Below are 22,760 nucleotides of genomic sequence, written 5' to 3'. Positions count from 1 at the left end.
GTCTTAGTGACCGCTTAGCGGTCAAATGTTAATAAAAGTTAAAAACGTACACTTTTTTCTTAAAAAACGGATGCAACCGGATATTTTTCAAACCATATGCGCGTAAAAATTTGTACACACGTTTTGATACAGTTTAGTCATGTTTTGAGGAATCCGTTTTTTTGTTGTTTTTTTTTTTAAATCAAAAACCTGATACGGGAACTGTATTGCAAAAACGTGATGAGAACCCGGCCTTACCCGTATTGTACGGTAAACCTCCAATAATACACCACAGGACGGTATGAAAGAGTGGGGGGCAAGGGGTCAATGATATGTATTATAACATTAAATAACATGGCTTAGCACCTTTGTCAAGTACATATGTGATATATCTTATGTGTCATTTGGTTTGATGTATATTTTAATTAAATTCTACCTTAATAAAAAAAAAAAAAAAAAAAAATTAAACCAGAAATACTAAGAGCTAACTGGAAAACTGCAGAACTGTGAATGGAGCATTGGATGTGATTGGAGTACAACATCATGTGACTAAGGGCCGCTTTTAGACATGCCGACGGGAGGCAGACAAAGAACAAAGGGGGAGATTTATAAAAACCTGTCCAGAGGAGAAGTTGCTGAGTTGCCCATAGCAACCAATCAGATCGCTTCTTTTATTTCTGAGAGGCCTTTTCAAAAATGAAAGCAGCGATCTGATTGGTTGCTATGGGCAACTCAGCAATTTTTCCTCTGGACAGGTTTTGATAAATCCCCCCCCAAAGATCTCATTGATCAGTGCTTGTTTGCTGATCCTCGTGCAGCCTGATCAATGGATCATTTAAACGGCAATTCATTATGACATCATCAGCCGCAAGTCACCTATTTCCACAGGCCAATAAGTGGCCGATAACATCTATGGGTGCACAAAAGATCTAATGAGCCCATAAACAATCATTTGCTTGATGATCAGCTGATCGCTGGTCCTATTACACGGGCAGATTATCAGGAAAGCATTCCTAAGAACACTCATCTGCCCAAAAATCGTCCCGCTTCGCCAAGTCCATAGATTTGAATGGTATGGCATCGTGTAGGTCTGATCGCTGCCTCGTTCAACAGCTTTTTTCCCCCCAGATCATGAGAACGGTGGTCTTGGTGACCAGGGCTGTATTTGCTTTTAGGGCCCCGTGGGCCTGCCTATGGCAGTAGTGTTGTAGGGGGGCTGTCCTAGGCAAATGCAAATACAGCCCTGGTCACCAAGACCACGGTTGTCATGATCTGTGGGGATCCAAAGCGGTCAGACCGTACCAATCACCCCCATAACACACTCAGTCCCCCTATCAAGTTGTTTAACCATTATCTAAATTCAATGCGTTATTTTTGTTAATTGTTGTTTTCAACCCTGTTTAGTTTTTTTTTGTTAGTTTTTTTTTGTTAGTTTTTTTTTTAACACAACCAAAAAGAACAAGTATATTAAGTAAAATAATTAAATTAATTAAAATTAAATAAATACATAAAAAAAAATAATAATAATAATAAAAAAAAGGTACAGACCTGACACATCAAATTTGGCATCCTGAAGAGAATTAAACACAGCGCCCCTTGGTGGCAGGTCTGGAAACTTCGACTCTATGAATGTCACGTATTCCGTGTCTTTAGGGGTGACTTTCCCAGCCGCAGGTGCCATATTCACACAATCCAGAACAATGGTACCTGTGGAAGAAACAGGAAAAGTATAATACATACAGAGAAAAGCTTTGTATGCTACGTCGTATCTGTTTCTTGGAAAGCTGGGTGATGACTAGGTACTGTTTAAAAGGGGTTATCCGGCCAACACCCGCATGCTTCGCGGGGCTGCGTCTCCAGTCTCGGAAAGCTCTTTGTTTAGGGGACTGGAGATGTGATGCCACGCCTCCTCGTGATGTCAAGCCATGCCCCCTCCATTCAGGTCTATGGGAGGGGGCGTGACAGGCGTCACGCCCCCTCCCATAGACATGAATGGAGGGGGTGTGGCGTGACATCACGTTTCCAGTCCTGGAAACAAAGAGCTTTCCAAAACTAGAGCATAGAATGTAGGTGCAGCACGGAGATTGCGGGGGGTCCCAGCAGCGGGACCCCCATGATCAGACGTCTTATCCCCGATCCTTTGCATAGGGCATAAGATGTCTTTGGTCGGATAATCCTTTTAATCAACTGATAGAGAAATTACCGCGCAGCATAGATGCCAGCTGAGAATCCAGAATGTGAGGGGCTTCCCGGATTATCTTCTCCGTGACCAGTGTAGCGCAGGACCCCACCAGTTCTGCAGTAACCCGGCAATTACGGGTCAGTCTCCTCTCCAGGATGCGGTGGTCTATGACCTCTGTTACCACGTCTTCCATGAAAGAGTCTGTCCTAAAAAAACAAGAAAATACCCATACAAATTCTAGAACTAAACTTGGTCCCATCCCACTATATTGTAATAAATAAATATATAATTTATTATATATATATATATAATTATATTATATATTATATATTATATATATATATATATATATATATATATTAATAATAATAATAATAATAATAAATTATATATAAAAATTATTATATTTTTTTTAACATTCATTTCTTTAGTATTTTCTAATCACAAGCAAATTACATTATACAAATTACATTACATACATGACTAAATTTGCAGTGGATTATTAATATAGAAGAGGAAAAGTTGTTTATTTCGATCACTCCTCCATAAGATCCAATTTGTGGTCCAAACCAGCCAGGTGCAGTTGGGCGTTGCAGCCGCTTGCAGACATTTTTAAAGGGGTACTCCGGTGAAAAACATTATTATTTTTTTTTTTTTTATGAACTGGTGCCATAAAGTTAAACAGATTTGTAATTTACTTCTATTAAAAAAATCTTTACCCTTCCAGTACTTTTTAGCAGCGGTATGCTACAGAGGAAATTTCGTCTTGTCCACAGTGCTCTCTGCTGACACCCGATACCCCAGAGCAGGAGAAAATCCCCATAGTAAACCTATGCTGCTCTGGACAGTTCCTGACACGGACTGAGGTGTCAGCAGAGAGCACTGTGGACAAGACAACAAAGAAATAAAAAAAGCCCCCAGAATTTTCTCCGTAGCATACAGCTGCTAAAAAGTACTGAAAGGTTTAAGATTTTTTAATAGAAGTAATTTACAAATCTGTTTAACTTTCTGGCCCCAGCGGATACCAATCACAGATGCTTTTTTTCAATGTCACATCACAGGGTTTTTTAAAGCTTTTATTTTTATTAATTTTTTTTATATTATATCATACAATTTTTTTTAAATTAATTTAAACTTTTTGAAAAGGGGGTTATTTAAAGGGGTTAATTAACTTTTTTTATTATTATTTATTTATACATTTTTTTCACTATGTTTTAGTCCCTATAGGGGAATATTACACACTGAACAATGCAATGCCATAGCATGGCATTGATCATTGTTATCGGCGCTCCTTTACTACTGCCTGCCATGGCTGGCTACAGTACAGGAACGACGATCGGACAGTACAGCAAGGGGAAAAAGATGACAATGAACTGGTAACAAAAACTTTGGAAGACTCCAACATGACATATGACAATAACCTTACCTGGACAGCACATTGTGATCCACTAGTGACAACCCCAGGCGTCCCGCCTCATACAGTCCGCCAAGGTCTATTTCATCGCGGAAGACCAGCAGATCCTCAGGTATCTGGTTTTCCTTAAGGAAAAATGTGCTCTCTGTCCGGAGAGGAAAGTCCTCGCGGGGGATGTTCAGTACTGGGACATATGCGAGGTTCTTGCTGGAAGACGTCTAAAGGAATTTAGGAGGAGACATTGTCAGTAGTTGTTATCCAGACATGTCCGTCATGAGACATTCACTGTAATACACCAGGATTACAATCACCCTTATGGCAGACATTTTTGAATGAAAAATTACATTTAAACCACTAGGCAGGGGCCGGCTCTGCCTATAGGCAAAATAGGCAGCCGTCTGGAGCGCCCTCTTGATGGGGGCGCCACTCTGCCTGCCTCAAGAGAGTGGAGGAGGTTTGTTACAATGTGTGACACCCCAGTAGTAAGGAGATTACATGAGGAGGAGGTTTGTTACAGTGTGTCACCCCAGTAGTAAGGAGGTTACATGAGGAGGTTTGTTACAGTGTGTCCCCCCAGTAGTAAGGAGATTACATGAGGAGGAGGTTTGTTACAGTGTGTCACCCCAGTAGTAAGGAGATTACATGAGGAGGGGATTTGTTACCGTGTGTCACCCCAGTAGTAAGGAGATTACATGAGGAGGGGATTTGTTACCGTGTGTCACCCCCGTAGTGAGGTGTGGCGTGCGAATGGGTAGAGTCACGGGGCGGCAAAATTAGCTTTTGCCTAGAGTGGCAATAATCCTTTTACCAGCCCTGCCACTAGGAGGGTGTTTCCCAACCAGCGTTCCTCCAATTGTTGCAAAACTACAACACCCAGCTGTCCGGGCATACTGGGTGTTGTAGTTTTGCAACAGCTGTCACTTTGTCTAGATTGAATTTTGAATTTAAAGGGATACTCCGGGGAAACAACTGGTGCTAGCAAGTTATACAGATTTGTAAATTACTTCTATATAAAAATCTTAATCCTTCCATCGGCTGCTGTATGCTCCACAGGAAGTTGCGTAGTTCTTAAAAATATTTTCCACGGGAGTACCCCTTTAATGTCCTTCTACAATGCATCCTGGTTTGTTTTTGAACGCCCCTAATGTTAGGTTTATACAGGAGTGCTGTTTGTTTGGAGATGGATGGACGGGTCCTTTAAGATTCTAACTAAAGATCCCAAGAGGGGCCAACCGTACGTAAATGATCAGAGACAAAGGGGTATATTCTCTAAGACTAGATTCCCACTGACACTGAGCTCCATCGCTAAATCTGTCGAAAAGACGTCAGCTGAGCAAAGAAAAAAATTTATATAGTAAATTTCCTATTTTTTTCTCCGCTCCACTCTATAATACTGGACACTTGACGGACTCCATTAAAGGGGGTTATCCAGGAAAAAAACTTTCTGGTTCCAGAAAGTTAAACAGATTTAAAAAGTCTTAATCCTTTCAGTACTTATGAGCTGCTGAAGTTGAGTTGTTCATTTCTGTCTAAGTGCTCTCTGATGACACCTGTCTCAGGAACTGTCCAGAGTAGAAGCAAATCCCCGTAGCAAACCTCTTCTACTCTGGACAGTTCCTGAGACAGACAGAGGTGTCAGCAGAGAGCACTGTGGTCAGACAGAAAAGAACAAGTCAACTTCAGCAGCTGATAAGTACTGGTAGGATTAAGATATTTTAATAGAAGTAAACTACAAATCTGTATAACTTTCTGGAGCCAGTTGATTATATATATATATATATATATATATATATATATATATATATATATAAAAATTCTGGAATATCCCTTTAAAGACAATGGCATCGGTCAGGACCCGGTGGTGTCCGTCGTGCAAAGGGTCAGTTTGGCTCTTCTGTTCAGGCCCTAAACCGGACAGAACGAGCCCCATCACTGCATATTAATCAGACTGTCTACACAATCTAAAAATGCGCCCCCTCTATCGCAGTGTCTATCGCTGTTTGAAACATTTGGCGCCTGTGTAGACTGTCTAGTTAAAGTTTTTATTTATCGGCTTACTTTCTGCAAAATTTTTGAAGCATGATGACCCCTTCTTCTCCACTAAGACAGTGGTGTCCAAACTGTGGCCCTCCAGCTGTTGCAAAACTACACCTCCCAGCATGCCCAGACAGCCATAGTTTAGCAACAGCTGGAGGGCCACAGTTTGGTCACCACTGTGACTTAGCCATGCCCCTTGACAGGCAAATGGCCCACTTAGCCAATCACCAGATGCGGCAGGGCTTCGTGCCAAAGACGGGAAAGTAGCCGGGGCCCCATGCAGGAGTTCGTGTGGATAGGGGATAAGTGTTAGTTCAATTCCCTGGAGTACCCCTTTAATAGTTCTAGATAAAATACAGTATCTACAGTAATTCAAGTAATATCAGATAAACACTCACCTTGGCCAAGCAATACGCCAGACTTATGGCAGACACCATAGAATCCAAGTCACATGCTTCATTTCCAAGAACCACATGGAAGTCAATTCCTTCATATTTATTCTGCAAGGAAAAAAATAATAATGTAAATCTCGATAGTAAGAAGGTTGTCACCACCCAACTTTCCTATAATCCTAAACTTCATATATTTAGTTATAGTGCAACACAAACCAGTCTGCCGTATCCCTGCACTATCTAGAGGACAACCCCTGTAGGGGCAGTAATGGATGCCAGATTGTTTTTCACCCAACTTTCCCAAAAACAGATATAACAGAACACCATTTAAATAAAATATTAAAATTAAATAATTAAACAAATTAACAAACAAACAAACATTTAATTATTTAACAATTTCATTAAATAAAATAAAATTAATTAATTAACTGACTAAAACAAAAATCTGGACATTTTAGGCGCACTCCTAGGAACACCCCTGAAACTGACACTTTTGGGCTGGGTTTGCATTAACCCCACCACTTTTGCAGCCTGAACCCCTTTACAGTCCCCCCAAAATCAGGACTGTCTATTATGCCTTAGAGAACTCAGATGACACAAGGCGCTGGCGGTTTCCATTTTGTTTTAAATGGGCACCATCATTAAAGCATATTTTTGCTATTGTACTCCTAATTGTAAATAAAAAAATATTTCTAATGTACTTTGTTTAAAAAAAAAAGTTTTCTATGTTTTGTGTTTAAAAAAAGCTGCCACTAGGTGTCTCACTACTTGTCCAGATCACATTCCCCCCCCCCATCTCTTGCACAGACTTTGGACTCCTGCTGGCCCGGCGGAAATCCAAAATCAGGAAATCCAGTCTGGAGAGCTGAGGGTGTTTGTTCAGCCTTATCCAATCATAGCTCATCTCACACTGAACTGCTCTGGGCTGTGTGTAGCAGAGTGAGGGAGGAAGTTCTCCCCTGTATGGCTTCAGATGATGTCATGCCTGCTGGGGAACGCCCCTTCCCAGTCTGTGAATCTGACTGAGCAGAAAATACAGAGCAGCATCGAGGTTGAAAACTAACAAATAATAAAAAATAAAGGCCGGGGGTGGTTTATCATGATGGGGGCAGTGACCTGGGAGGATTATAAAATGTAACAAGATCATGAGATGTACTCTTTAAACTTTTTTTTTTTTTTAGACATTGTCCCTCCCAAATGACTGCGCACTAGGAAGTGACTACGGCATATGAAGTCCAGTCTGTTCTAGAGCTGTGATGCCTGAATACAGTACTTACTAAGCAGGTCTGTGTTGCCTTAGAAAGTCTACTTTTTGCTGGACCGGAAGCGAAACCTTTGAAAATCTGCATGATTAAATAGGAAAATTTTAAATAAATTTAATTTAAATTAAATTTTAATAATAAAAAATGCCTTAAACAGGCACTGTCAGAATAAAAAACTTTATATATGTTGTCCATCTTGGCAAAATATTAACCTTTCTAACATACTGCATAAGAAAATGTTCTCTCCTTTTTATAGAAATCATCAAAAAACAAAAAACGACCACTAGGGGTCCTCATACCATCCAGAACATAATTCTGTCCGGCTGCAGCATCATCTTTGTCCCAGCTATAGCACAAGCAGCGATAAAGGAAGGAAGTGAGGGCGGGACTAGCACTCCTCTGTGCTCACTCCTGTCCTATCAGACTGCAGCATGAAAACAGAGAGGAGGGGGTTACAGAGCAGCCTGCAGTCATTGGATGAAGAGACCCAGCACAGCACAGCAGACTCAGGGAGGAAGTGAATGCATGGTGAGTGAGGGCGGGCTCAGTGCTTGCCTGGGACATGCCCCTTCCTGAGCAGTGGATGTGAGAATGAGTGAGCAGCAGAACAGATGGATTTGTGAGCCAAATACAGAACCTAAAAAAGAAGTAAATCATCTGCATGGCCTAGTGAGTTACCTAAAGCTGTTTTGTTTTCGGTGATATGACAGGCAGGCTTAAAAAAAAAATGAAAAATAATTATACAATAAAAAAAATAAGCAAAAAGAAGCTACAGGTGAAAAACAGCATAGTATAGTATCACAGGGGTAATATAAAACAATGGTAACAATGGTATTCTTAAAAATAAAAAAAAGAAAGGTTTCATCTTGGCCAGTGATTGGCGGAGCTGTCCGGTTCTGCAACAAGCGCTCGTCTTGGAAGCAGGAAGAATAAAGAAGATTGGGGAACTGGGGCTAGTAAAGTATAATTATTTTTTCTATTTTTCCCCTATCAGCACCATTTTATTTTTATTTTTTTTTAAACACTGTAAAACCTGGTGTCCAAATAATGTGTCTGAAGCCACAACTTATTGCTCCTCAGCACAGATGGATATAACAGCTCCAGGGCCATTGCTGTCGAAACGTGGCCATAAAATTTATGTGACGTTAGTTTGTCTCTCCCAACATGAATGCTTGGCACGGTCTGCTCTGGTGTCAGCGGATCTCCCCCAGAACATTAGAGTGCGTGGCCCTTCCCTCCACTGACATCATCCGATGGATCCAGATCTCTGCAGAGAAACATGTCCTGGTCAGATGGATCCAGATCTCTATAGAGAAACATGGCCTGGTCAGATGGATCCAGATCTCTATAGAGAAGCATGGCCTGATCAGATGGATCCAGATCACTATAGAGAAACATGGCCTGTTCAGATGTATCCAGATCTCTATAGAGAAACATGGCCTGGTCAGATGGATCCAGATCTCTATAGAGAAACATGGCCTGGTCAGATGGATCCAGATCTCTATAGAGAAACATGGCCTGGTCAGATGGATCCAGATCTCTATAGAGAAACATGGCCTGATCAGATGGATCCAGATCACTATAGAGAAACATGGCCTGTTCAGATGTATCCAGATCTCTATAGAGAAACATGGCCTGGTCAGATGGATCCAGATCTCTATAGAGAAACATGGCCTGGTCAGATGGATCCAGATCTCTATAGAGAAACATGGCCTGGTCAGATGGATCCAGATCTCTATAGAGAAACATGGCCTGGTCAGATGGATCCAGATCTCTATAGAGAAACATGTCCTGGTCAGATGGATCCAGATCTCTATAGAGAAACATGGCCTGGTCAGATGGATCCAGATCTCTGCAGAGAAACATGTCCTGGTCAGATGGATCCAGATCTCTATAGAGAAACATGGCCTGTCAGATGGATCCAGATCTCTATAGAGAAACATGGCCTGTCAGATGGATCCAGATCTCTATAGAGAAACATGGCCTGTCAGATGGATCCAGATCTCTATAGAGAAACATGGCCTGGTCAGATGGATCCAGATCTCTGTGGAGAAGCATGGCCTGGTCAGATGGATCCAGATCTCTATAGAGAAACATGGCCTGGTCAGGTGGATCCAGATCCCTATATAGAAACATGGCCTGGTCAGATGGATCCAGATCTCTATAGAGAAACATGGCCTGGTCAGATGGATCCAGATCTCTATAGAGAAACATGGCCTGGTCAGATGGATCCAGGTCTCTATAGAGAAACATGGCCTGGCCAGATGGATCCAGATTTGTGTGGAGAAACATGGCCTGGTCAGATGGATTTAGGCCATGCTGAAGGGGGGGGGGTAGTCAGACTACCCCATGGTGGGGTAGGGTGTATTCTTGTCACTCCCTGGCTCCTGATACCTGTGGATGGTCATTTGGACAGTAGGGTTTATCTGGGCATTGTGCTGCTGTTTTCCCTAGGCCAGAAGGAGACTGTCAGCAGGACTATGCACCATCTACAAGGGTCATACAGTCATGGATTGGTTCAAGGAACATTGCAGTGAGTTTTCCTTGCTTCCCCAGTCTTCACAGTCCTCAAATCTTAAAGGGGTATTCCAGGAAAAAACGTTTTTATATATATATATCTCTATATATATATCTATATCTATATATCAACTGGCTCCAGAAAGTTAAACAGATTGGTAAATTACTTCTATTAAAAAATCTTAATCCTTTCAGTACTTATGAGCTTCTGAAGTTAAGGTTGTTCTTTTCTGTCTAAGTCCTCTCTGATGACACGTGTCTCGGTAAACGCCCAGTTTAGAAGCAAATTCCCATAGCAAACCTCTTCTAAACTGGGCAGTTCCCGAGACACCTGTCATCAGAGATTACTTAGACAGAAAAGAACAACCTAAACTTCAGAAGCTCATAAGTACTGAAAGGATTAAGATTTTTTAATAGAAGTAATTTACCAATCTGTTTAACTTTCTGGAGCCAGTTGATATACATAAAAAAAAGTTTTTTCCTGGATAACCCCTTTAATCCTATAGATATCTCTGGGATGGAGTAGAACTTGATGTTCAGAGCAATGTCAGGACCCCCACCTAATGTGCGACAACTGTGAGAAGAGATCCTGTCCACATGGGCCAATATTCCTGCAGAACAATTTCATCCCCGAGAGGAATCTACAGCAGAAAGAACTTCTGAAGGCCAAAGAACGTCCAAGCCGAATGATATGGGGGCTCTAATATAGGGGAAATTCAGTGGATAATAAAATGATCTAAAAAAGAGGTCATGAAAGGTTCCTGAAAAAAACCTCCCCAAAAAAAAACTACCGTAATAAAACAAATCTAAACAAACAACTAAAAAGAATTTGTTTCATTGTCTCAATACTTTGCCTATAAAATAGTGATTGATCATTGTAATATTGACTCATTGCTACCGTATTTATTTAGTGGGGAAAAAAAAAAAAAGAGGACATGGTACTAATATTTATACATAGATAGATTTATATATACAGTGGTCCCCAAGTTACAACATTAATTGGTTCCGGGACGACCATTGTATGTTGAGACCAGAACTCTATGGAAACCTGGTAATTGGTTCTAAAATGTCATCCAAAAATAGGAAAAAGTGAGGATTAAACAAAAATAAGTAGATAACTAATATAGATAAAGCAAATCCTTACATATAAAAGTAAGAAAGATCTGCTGGGAGCTGTAATCACTGTCTATGTCAGTGTTTCCCAAGCAGGGAGCCTCCAGCTGTTGCAAAACTACAACTCCCAGCATGCCCGGACAGCCTTCGGCTGTCCGGGCATGCTGGGAGTTGTAGTTTTGCAACAGCTGGGGAACACTGGTCTATGTAGAGGACAGGAGCTTCTTCGGGGTCCTGTACAGTACACAGTGTCCTAAAAAAGTAACATGGAGCCGCCCTTACCTGGTGTCCAAAGGAGCAGGTAACCCTGGTACAGGTAAAGTGTACAGAACATGTAATACCTCCCTGTACTGTAGGGGGCGCTACCAGACACCAGTCAGTGCATACGCTTCAGTAATACAGGTAAAGTGTACAGAACATGTAATACCTCCCTGTACTGTAGGGGGCGCTACCAGACACCAGTGAGTGCATACACTTCAGTAATAGAGGTAAAGAGTACAGAACATGTAATACCTCCCTGTACTGTAGGAGGCGCTACCAGACACCAGTCAGTGCATACACTTCAGTAATACAGGTAAAGAGTACAGAACATGTAATACCTCCCTGTACTGTAGGGGGCACTACCAGACAACAGTCAGTGCATACACTTCAGTAATACAGGTAAAGAGTACAGAATATGTAATACCTCCCTGTACTGTAGGGGGCGCTACCAGACACCAGTCAGTGCATACACTTCAGTAATACAGGTAAAGTGTACAGAACATGTAATACCTCCCTGTACTGTAGGGGGCACTACCAGACAACAGTCAGTGCATACACTTCAGTAATACAGGTAACGAGTACAGAATATGTAATACCTCCCTGTACTGTAGGGGGCGCTACCAGACAACAGTCAGTGCATACACTTCAGTAATACAGGTAAAGTGTACAGAACATGTAATACCCCCCCCCCCTGTACTGTAGGGGGGCGCTACCAGACACCAGTCAGTGCATACACTTCACTAATACAGGTAAAGAGTACAGAACATGTAATTCCTCCCTGTACTGTAGGGGGCGCTACCAGACACTAGTCAGTGCATACACTTCAGTAATACAGGGGTTTTACCAATGAATGTCCATTCTGATTGGTTGGATCTTCCAGCCATTGACACGTTTCACAGATCTGGACCGTCTGTACATTGTATGTTGAGTCTGGTTTCAACTTACAATTGTCTTTTCTGGACCATTGTATGTTTAAACTATTGTATGTTGAGGCCATTGTAAGTTGAGGGATCACTGTATATATTTTTTGATTGAACAGTTGTTCGGAAAAAAAAAAGTAGAAAAGAAAAAATAAATATTTACATTTTTATACTTATTTTTAAATTTTCTTTCCCACCGGGCCTTTAAGGGTGCAACATATAAAATTAGGGTTATATAGTAATCTGTATATTGGTGATTATCGCTATTATCAGTATAGTCGCAGTATACCGCCTCATATAATCTCTCCTAAAGGCAGTAGAGTAAACACATAAAGCACTTAGCTATACATTACTGTAATAAAAACAGCAGCGGCAGATTACAATGCCCACAACCAGCATGACATCAGCCCTGGCACTAGCAGGTCAAGTGTCATTAGGCCTATGAACTGTGTGACCTGTAGGCGGCCATTTTGTATACTGTATTATTATGTACTGACACCCTTCAGGAGTGTAAAAAAAATTAGGTAACTACCTAAGTGGGAGCGGCTGTGGCGGCCATATTGGTTGTTTATAGGGGGAAGAGAAAAAAAAAAAAAAAAGATGTTTCATTTTTCATGTGAAGCCAAGTAGGCCCCTCATTGTTTAAAAGGGTACTCCGGTGGAGAACTTTTTGTAATTTTAAAAAAAAATTTTTTTTTAAATCAACTGCTACCAGAAAGTTAAAACAGATTTGTAAATTACTTCTATTAAAAAAATCTTAATCCTTCCACTACTTATTAGCTGCTGAATACTACAGAGGAAATTATTTTCTTTTTGGAACACAGAGCTCTCTGCTGACATCATGACCACAGTGCTCTCTGCTGACACCTCTGTTCATTTTAAGAACTGTCCAGAGTAGGAGAAAATCCCCATAGCAAACATATGCTGCTCTGGACAGTTCCTAAAGTGGACAGAGATGTCAGCAGAGAGCACTGTGGTCGTGATGTCAGCAGAGAGCACTGAAAAGAATTTCCTCTGTAGTATTCAGCAGCTAATAAGTACTGGAAGGATTAAGATTTTTTAATAGAAGTAATTTACAAATCTGTTTAACTTTCTGGCACCAGTTGATGTGATACCGGTGTACCCCTTTAATGCACTCTGGAAGGGGTGTGGCCTAAAGGGGGTGGGCCTTAAATTTGCTTGGTCTCCACTCTCCACTGCAGTAAAGGAAGCAAGAAGGTAACAGACATGAGCTAAGCCTAAGTCCCGCCCCTTTGCTGAATCTATTGATCACATGTTCTAAGCGCTGCCGGAAGAGAAGACAAAAAAAAGGTTTGTTTTTTTCAGCACTGTCCCTTTAATTTTAAAGGAACAGTACTGTACCTATTTATGGAGAACAGACTCCGTAATGGGCACACCAGCGTCTCACTTGCATGAAGAATGAAATATCTCGACAGGTGACAGGGATCCGGAGATCGCCGTTTCTTGGCTACGGCGAAGACCACGGAGCCGCAGCTGCTGAGGCTGAGAGGTTGCTGCGTCAACAACACATCGCCGGCTGGATAATTGATTTATAGAGCGCGACCCGAAGTCCTAATGTCCGTAAGGAAAAGAGCACACACACCGCGCCATATGCCACCACTCGCCCTCCGCACGCCCCATTTATTCAGGAAAAAACAATATTTGGAGTTCACTGCTAAAAAGCCAAATGGAAAAAAATTAAAATAAATAATATAATTAATGGAGCTGAAATGGAAACTGCGCTGTGTTTACCCAAGAAATTTAACACGCCCCGCCTCCCCGACAGCCAAATGTCAATTCAGTTCGGCAGAAATCAAGATGGCCGACTTTACTTTCGGAGCTCGCTACAGTATTGTCGCACTCTGCAGTGTATATTGTAACCCAAAAAAAAAATAATTCTAAATGGGGCATAAGTATTTGAGAGATTCGCTATGTATTGCCCCTATTCACACCCACCGAATAAGGGCGATCCTGTGCTGGACATGTGCCGCACCCCTAACTTGTTATTGGGCTAATCTGTTGGGGGGTAAGGCAGTGTTTCCCCAACAAGAGTGCCCTCAGCTGTTGTAAAACTACAACAGCCTTTGGCTGTCCGGGCATGCTTGGAGTTGTAATTTTGCAACAGCTGGAGACACACTGTTTGGGAACATTGACTACTGGGGTACGAGCATAAGGGTCCAATTTCCTCAGCAATTGCATGCTACTATTGAGGAGGACCTTCTTCAGCACGTGCACCTGAAATAATCCGTATTTGCACCCACCAATCAGGGGCAAGTTGTATTGGACTTTTTTTTTTTTTCCCTGATGAACCTATGGCCTATAGAGAAACACGTTGGAAAATCTTTTACTAAACCTGACTGGCTACATTGTGCACCTAATATGGTGTGATCTGGTGGGACATCTAGTAGCATATAAAAAAACTTTAAAGGGGTTAGTCCGCCCCTAGACATCTTATCCCCTATCCTATCCCTTGAAACCTCTCTGCAGCACCCGGCGTTCGTTTAGAACACTGGGTGCGGGCGGTGGGTCGTGACGTCACAGCTACGCCCCTTGAGACGTCACACCATGCCCCCCTCAGTGCAAGTCTATGGGAGGGGGTATGGCAGCCATCACGCCCCCTTTCATAGACATGCATTGAGTGGGCGTGGCCATGATTTCCCGGCCCCCGCTCCAAGCATTCGGAACGAAATATTCCAAACTCCGCTGGGTCAGCAGAGTACCCCTTTAAGGCCGACTTTACACTTAGTAAAAATGTTGTAGTTTATTTTATTCACACTTTTTCAGCCATAATCTGTTAATATGCAAGTTTTTGGTAGATTTACCTTTTGGCAGATTTTTTTTTCTCTTAAAGGGGTACTTGGGTGGAAAACTTTATTTATTTATTTTTTTAACTCAACTGGTGCCAGAAAGAAACAGATTTGTAAATTACTTCTATTAAAAAAATCTTTACCCTTCCAGTACATTTTAGCAGCTGTATGCTACAGAGGAAATTATTATTTTTATTTTTTTTGTCTTGTCCACAGTGCTCTCTGCTGACACCTGATGCCCGTATCGGGAACTGTCCAGAGCAGGAGAAAATCCCCATAGCAAACGTATGCTGCTCTGGACAGTTCCCGATACGGGCATCAGGTGTCAGCAGAGAGCACTGTGGACAAGACAAAAAAAAAATTATTTGAAAAGAAAATAAATTCCTCTGTAGCATACAGCTGCTTAAAAGTACTGGAAGGGTAAATAGAAGTAATTTACATATCTGTTTAACTTTCTGGCACCAGTTCATTTAAAAAAAAAAAAAAAAAAAAAATAGATTTCCACCGGAGTACCCCTTTAACCGATTACATGCACATATAAAATAAAAATCTGGCACAAAATTTTCCTGCCTCAAATTATGTCCTCGCTCACGCAGTAGAATTTCCGCGTGGAATCCGGCAGAAAAAAAGTGGGATTCTGCTGCACCAATGCGGAAAGGTTTCCGCTGTGGAAATTACGCTTCTGGACTCAACAGAAAGAATTGACAAATGACTCGGAAATGTATTTCCATCTATAGAGACTGCGCATTTCCGAACAGTCCCAGCGTCAACAGTGAACCTACACTTAGGCCTTGTTCGCACGACAGAAAGATTTTGCTTGGAAATTTCTTTGCCGATCCAATGTTTTTTAATGGGATTCTGCTGCACTGTGCACACGGCAGAATTTCCCTGGCGGAAAAATCTGCCGCCGAAATTCCGACACTGGCCTCCACGGAAAAAAAACTGACTTATCAATTCTTTGAGCGGAATCCGGTTGGAAATGGATTGCCATCTAGAATGACTGCGCATTTCTGAGTGGCCGTGTGCACGGTTCCAGAGGAAAAGTTGCTGAGTTGCCCATAGCAACCAATCAGATCGCTTCTTTCACTTTTGAAAAGGCCTCTGCAAAATGAAAGCAGCGAGCTGATTGGTTGCTATGGGCAACTTTTCCTCTGCACAGGTTTTGATAAATCTCCCTCATGGCAATTAAAAAAAAAAACTGCCTATATCTCTGCATAGTGTTTCCTTGGGGGCCAAAAAAACACTGCACCCTAACTTGTGCCATTTTCCCCACATTGACTTTTATAGGTGGGCAAAAAAAATACAAAAAAAACAACAAAAAAACACCAGAAAAAACATGACTTGTAATGAGAAAAACACAGTGGATAAAATGGATAAAACGACAAAGAAAATAAACACCTATAATGATACACACTATTTTTATTTTTTTTAAAGTAAAAAATGCCACAAAAACTACATTATGTGAGGAGAAAGATGAGAGGGGGCAGTTTTTTTAGGCTAAAAAAAAATAAAAATACAAAAAACAAACAAAAATAGGAAACAACAAAAGTTCGTAACCCAAATCAGATCCCTGTTATCTAGTTTATCATAAAGTGGTGACCGCTGACTAGTCCCCACTAGTTAACTTTCAGGAGCCTGAAAAAGACAAGTCACACCTGTGGGGTCAGGAATGGCAACCATTTTGTATATCTCGGCTTTCTGAGAAAAAAAAACGTAACGGACCCTTGTTATTGTATATTATATCCCGTCATATGAGGTGAAAACCAATATGGCCGCCTTTGTCTCCCAGCAACAAATCTGCTTGTTTATAAAGCAAAAAGTAGACTGTCAATACATCAGGACCTTACTAGGCAGGTGTGTCTCTCAGGAGTCTGGAAAGCTGAGTGATTACTATTATGACTGCCATTAGGGGGTTTTTATCCCTCAGCTTTCTACCTAAGGCTGCATTCACATCTCGTTTTTGCAATACGGTTCCTGTATCAGTTTTTTTTGTAACAAAAATGTATGTCTCAAAATCGGACACCGAACCGTATACAACCGTATATACCTCTGTACGGTTTTAAACCGTATACGGTTTGAAACCGGATGTTCGGGTGCATACAGTTAAATACGTTTTTTTTAAGAAAAAAAAAAAAAACAATACAGTTTTATGTTTGTCCTTAATTAAATAAAGTTCTTCTTGTTCTATTTGTGGGAAGAATTTTCGGCGTGCACAGCGCATGTGCAAACTGCAAAACCGTATTGTGCAAACCGGATGGAACCGTACGCAAATTTGGTTCAGTACGGTTCCCATAGACCACCATTTTAAGAAAACCGTATACGGGTTTTATCCGGTTTTTCACCCGGACATAAAACCGTAGTAGACTACAGTTTTGTGTACAGGTAAAAAAAAAAAAAAACGGATAAAACCGTAAATGATGAAAAACGTACACAACCGGATGCTACGCTTGGCATACGGTTTTCTATGAAATGTCTATACATACGGTTTGCAATACGGTTCCGTACGGTTTTTCTCAATGAAACCGGATACGGGAACCGCATTGCAAAACGAGATGTGAATGCAGCCTTAGTCAGTGTTTCCCAACCAGGGTGCCTCCAGCTGTTGCAAAACTACAAATCCCAGCATGCCCGGACAGCCTTCGGCTGTCCGGGCATGCTGGGAGTTGTAGTTTTGCAACAGCTGGAGGCACCCTGGTTGGGAAACACCAACCTAAGTAGTAGACTTGTAATAATATCTTTACCTTTCAAGAGCCTGGAAAGCTGGGTGACCACTACATCACTCATCTTTCCCCAAATCAGACATAAATGATGACCTTATTGAGGAGGACCTCGGGCCTCGGCCCCACAACAGATCTGGGATTGAAAAAAAAACAGCGGACGGCGCCATGAAACCCAATCGATGGAAGAGCCGGTTTAAAAATAGCGACAACAGAGGCCGACTGCAAGTCTCCGGAGAGAGATATTCTACAACCGGGCGATCAGGTTACAAAATGGGAAATCCTTCGTGACGCGGGACACGACCTTCAAGCTGCTTATGCGCCCTATTAGTGCAGGGGATAGCAGAGCAGCCGCCATCTTGAGCATCTGACACCTGCAATGGATGCCATTTCCATTCAGGAAACAGACCTGTATGCAGGAATGCTGGGTAACAGCCAACATGGCTGCCAGTGTTACGCTTTCTTCAGCCTTCAGAGAGACGTTAGTTTCTCCCATAACTTGATATAACTAGACAGATATGCCATGCAGAGGCATGGGAAAGCTGGCTGAGCTCCTTTGTCACGTTAATTTCAATAATATCTTTATTTGGGGAAGCTGACTGACAACCACAATATGGCCGCCATTACACATCCTACAATGGCCAACTTACCTCATGATGTCACAATGCGAGGGGTGAATTGCTGCGTTAGTAGGTGGTTCGCTGGTCAGAAGGTTGGTAAAGCTGGGTGAGACCATAAGGCTAAAAACTGATAGTGTTTTGGTAGAAAAATAAAAATAAAATAAAAAAGGCCATCCTATCCACATGTGGTGTTTTTTATTGGGCGAGCCAAAAAACGCTGCGGTCAGATATTAAAGGGGTACTCCACCCCTAGACATCTTATAAGATGTCTGATGGCAGGGGTCCCACGGCTGGGGACCCCCGCGATATCGGCTGCGGCATTCCAGACATCTGGTGCACGGAGCGCCTTTGCACAATGCCGGATGACTGGCGATGCGGAGGCGTGCAACGTCACGGTCCGCTCGTGACATCACAGCCACGCCCCCTCAATGTAAGTCTATGAGGGGGACGTGACGGACGTCACGCCCTCTCCCACAGATTTACATTAAGGGGGCGTGGCCGTGATGTCACAAGCCTCCAGCGCAGCAGCAGGGAGATCGCGGGGGACCGCGGCGATCAGACATCTTATTCCCTATCCTTTGGATAGGGGATAAGATGTCTAGGGGCGGAGTACCCCTTTAACTTGGAGTCAATATGGGAATATAAAATGCCAGACCTCCATGGTGTCTTTTTCTTTTGTTTTTCTCACCCTTTAGTGGCATTTTTTTAGGCTCAGTGGCAGTTTTTCAAAATGGCGCTATGGAAGAGGGTTTTTTCTCTACAATTTCTTTTTTCTCACATAAATTGTAGCGTTTTTTCCCCTCATAAACTTCTATTGGTGGGAAAAATGAAAACGAAACAACGTCATGTGTATATGGATATTGATGCTTTTCTGGCGTTTCCCTCAATCCCCATTTCTTCAATAGAAATCCCTGGGTCACATGATAAAAGAATCACTTAATTTTTTAATTAGAAAAAACGCAAGGGAATAAAGCGTCAAAAAAAATCAAAAAAAAAATCATCATGAGGAGAACAATGAGAGAGGGGGGGGGTCAGGTTTTTGTGTTTTATTTTTTATTTTTTCCAGTCAGTTCGTAGCGTTGCGGTAGCAATTTCTCACTTGTGTCGTGTTGTTATGGATTCTATTATGTACATGTGGAAAAGCTGAGTGATAACCAATATGGCCGCCACCCAGGGACACATTCTCCAGCATCCCCGATTGGCTAAATTGGCTTGTAAAGTTAAGGAGATATGTAATAGGAGGAAATATGTTGTGGAGATATGTCGTTCAGAAGTCTGGGAAAGCTGGGTGACCCATTCTCCCTAGTTGTATAGAGGTGCCAGGTCCCATGACCCGTCAGGTACATGCCATGTCATAGCTTCTTTACCACAGGAGTATATGGTCGCCCTTTGGCAGCCCCACTACAGGGCTGTCAAAGAATGATGGGAGTTGTAATTCCAACACATCGCAGGATTGTCAGAGCTTGCTGAGATTTGTAGTTCTGCAACAGGTGATAAGCATGATTGTCCACAGTAGTAGTCCTACTGCCACCATGGGCTTTCAGGGCATATTGGGAGTGGTAGTTCCCCCAACCATTGGAAAGCCACAAGTCTGGAAGTTGCAGTTCTTGCTTCAGGGTTGTCAAAGCATGCTGGGAGTTATAGTTCTACAACAGCAGGACATGGCTGACTATGCCAACAGTAATAGTTCTGCCAATGCTGTACAGTTGTCAGGTGATGCTGAGAGTTGTAGTCTCACTAGGTTAGAGGTGTGTTAGTTAATGCTTGGAATTTTAGTCCCCCCCCAATCAGGGTATGCTGGGATTTACAGTTCTTCAGCTGAACACAGCTTAAAATGCAAGAGTAGTAGTTCTGCCAGTTTGTTATTGAAGTCCACCACTGCTGGGCAGTGAAGGCATGCTGGGAGTTGTAGTTTAGCACTAAAGAGCAACAGGTCACTGTGGGAGATATGGTTCTTGCACCGCTATAGGGCTGTCATGGAATGATCAGAGTTGTGGTTCTCTCACATGTTATAGGGTTGTCAGAGCCTGCTAAGAGTTGTAGTTCTGCCACATTATAGGGATGTCAGAGCCTGCTGAGAGTTGTAGTTCTGCCACGTTATAGGGTTGTCAGATCCTGCTGAGAGTTGTAGTTCTGCCACGTTATAGGGTTGTCAGAGCCTGCTGAGAGTTGTAGTTCTGCCACATGTTACAGGGTTGTCAGAGCCTGCTGAGAGTTGTAGTTCTGCGACATGTTATAGGGTTGTGAGCCTGCTGAGAGTTGTAGTTCTGCCACATGTTATAGGGTTGTCAGAGCCTGCTGAGAGTTGTAGTTCTGCCACATGTTATAGGGTTGTCAGAGCTTGCTGAGAGTTGTAGTTCTGCCACATGTTATAGGGTTGTCAGAGCCTGCTGAGAGTTGTAGTTCTGCCACGTTATAGGGTTGTCAGAGCCTGCTGAGAGTTGTAGTTCTGCCACGTTATAGGGTTGTCAGAGCCTGCTGAGAGTTGTAGTTCTGCCGCGTTATAGGGTTGTGAGCCTGCTGAGACTTGTAGTTCTGCCATGTTATAGGGTTGTTAGAGCATGCTGGGAGCTGTAGGTCTTCAATAACCACTCACAAGATACAGACAATACTGCATGGTCCAGATCAGTTTTCCCCAACCAGGGTGCCTCCAGCTGTTGCAAAATTACAACTCCCAGCATGCTCTGTAGTTTTGCAACAACTGGAGGCACACTGGTTGGGGAAAACTGTAATAGCGGTTGTGAAAACAATGGCGGCCATTATGTCATCTCTTTCCGTCCGGTGAATAAAGTTATAGCTGTGTTTATATTACGGCACAAGGGGTCTATTGTGCCCATCTTGTCAGGTCCGACCGTACCGCAGTTACTGGGGCGATCACTGGGGGTTTCCCCATCCTCGTGTTTGCAGCGCCAAATTTATCATCCCATTTTGTGCTAGTTTTATGCTATCTGTGCCGGCTTCGTAATTTCTATCTTTGGCGCACTTCCAGGGGTGTGGTTTGCAGACGCGCCGAATGTATCACGTACGTAAAAAAATTACTTTTGCGCAAATTACATTAAGTGTGTTAGCTTTTCACTTTTTTTTATTTTATTTTTTGCGTTAACCAGGGGCTCCCTGTCATTTGCGCAAATTTACGAAGTGACGTGCGCAAAGTAAATAAAATCTGCGCTAATGTTAAATCCCCCCCCCCCCCCTTTAAAATTCTGGTGGTTGTAGTCCCTCCAGCTAAATTTAATGCAAGCTCAGCAGTCTGTGAACCTACAGATGTTGCGATACTACAACTCCCAGCATGCCAGGACAGCCAATGGTAATGGGAGTTGTGTTGCTGGGAGTTGGAGTTTTGCAACATCTCGAGGTTTACTGTTTGAAAACCACTGTTCTAGGGAGTACTGCAAAAATGCAACTACAAAGCTTGCTGGGACTTGTAGTTCTACCACAGCAGTTACAGGACTGTTCGGCATTAAAGGGGTATTCCAGGGGAAATTAAATTTTTTTATATATCAACTGGCTCCAGAAAGTTAAACAGATTTGTAAATTACTTCTATTAAAAAAAATCTTAATCCTTCCAATAATTATCAGCTGCTGAAGTTGAGTTGTTCTTTTCTGTCTGGCAACAGTGCTCTCTGCTGACATCTCTGCTTGTTTCGGGAACTGCACAGAGTAGAAGAGGTTTGCTATGGGGATTTGCTTCTACTCTGGACAGTTCCCGAGACCGGTGTCATCAGAGAGCACTTAGACAGAAAAGAACAACTCAACTTCAGCAGCTCATAAGTACTGAAAGGATTAATATATTTTTTTTTTAATAGAAGTAATTTACAAATCTGTTTAACTTTCTGGAGCCAGTTGATATATAAGTTTTTTCCTGGATAAACCCTTTAATATAAGTTCTTGTCAACACTAGGCTTTTAGGGCTTAATGGGAGTAGTTTTTCTTAAATCTGGAAGTTGCCTTGTTTCTCAACCAGGGTGCCTCCAGCTGTTGCAAAACTACAAAAAAATGCAACTACAAGCATGCTGGGATTTGTAGTCCTACCACAGCAGTTACAGGACTGTTTGGCATTAGTAGTAGTTCTTGTCACCACTAGGCTTTTAGTGCTTGCTGGGAGTTGTAGTTTCCCTAAAATCTAGAAGTTGCCATGTTTCTCAACCAGGGTGCCTCCAGCTGTTGCAAAACTACAACTCCCAGCATGCCCGGACAGCCAAAGGCTGTCCGGGCCTGCTGGGAGTTGTAGTTTTGCCACAGTCGGAGGCATACACATTGGGAAACACTGCCCTATAGGTTGTTAGAGTATGCTGAGTTATAATCTTATAACAGTTGGATATGGCTGAACATACTGAGAGTAGTAGTTCTGCCACAGTTGTGCTGTAAGGGAATGCTGGGAATTGTAGTTTCTCAGCCACTGATGATTATGGGAGTTATGGTTCTTGCACCACTACAGGGCTGTCATGGGATGGTAGTTGTAGTCCCCATCGGAGGAGCATGCTGAGAGTTGTAGTCCTGCAACAGGTGAAAAACCACAGCTTACATGACTGTTCCGGC

General features: G+C 42.4%; 1 protein-coding gene across 4 annotated transcripts in view; it reads right to left on the bottom strand.

Annotated features, from left to right (window-relative positions):
- PRUNE1 (prune exopolyphosphatase 1) overlaps positions 1–22,760 on the bottom strand; it is a 41,095-nt gene that overhangs the window by 16,388 nt on the left and 1,947 nt on the right. The window contains exons 1-6 of one of the 4 annotated variants that reach the window (XM_056545028.1): positions 13,440–13,892; positions 7,282–7,347; positions 6,011–6,112; positions 3,588–3,793; positions 2,183–2,367; positions 1,528–1,686 (exon numbers count right to left, since the gene is read on the bottom strand). In XM_056545028.1, coding sequence (XP_056401003.1) covers positions 1,528–1,686; positions 2,183–2,367; positions 3,588–3,793; positions 6,011–6,049 — 589 coding nt within the window. In that variant the 5' untranslated portion in view covers positions 6,050–6,112; positions 7,282–7,347; positions 13,440–13,892. Of the gene's footprint in view, positions 1–1,527; positions 1,687–2,182; positions 2,368–3,587; positions 3,794–6,010; positions 6,113–7,281; positions 7,348–7,478; positions 7,512–13,439; positions 13,893–22,760 lie in introns of those variants that run through there. The other 3 variants (XM_056545025.1, XM_056545026.1, XM_056545027.1) reach the window with 3 other exon arrangements.

The sequence above is a fragment of the Hyla sarda genome, chromosome 11 (assembly GCF_029499605.1).
Source record: "Hyla sarda isolate aHylSar1 chromosome 11, aHylSar1.hap1, whole genome shotgun sequence".
NCBI classification, from domain to species: domain Eukaryota; kingdom Metazoa; phylum Chordata; class Amphibia; order Anura; family Hylidae; genus Hyla; species Hyla sarda.
The sequence above is the reverse complement of the archived record's forward strand: the minus strand, read 5'-3'. Positions and strand labels throughout refer to the sequence as shown.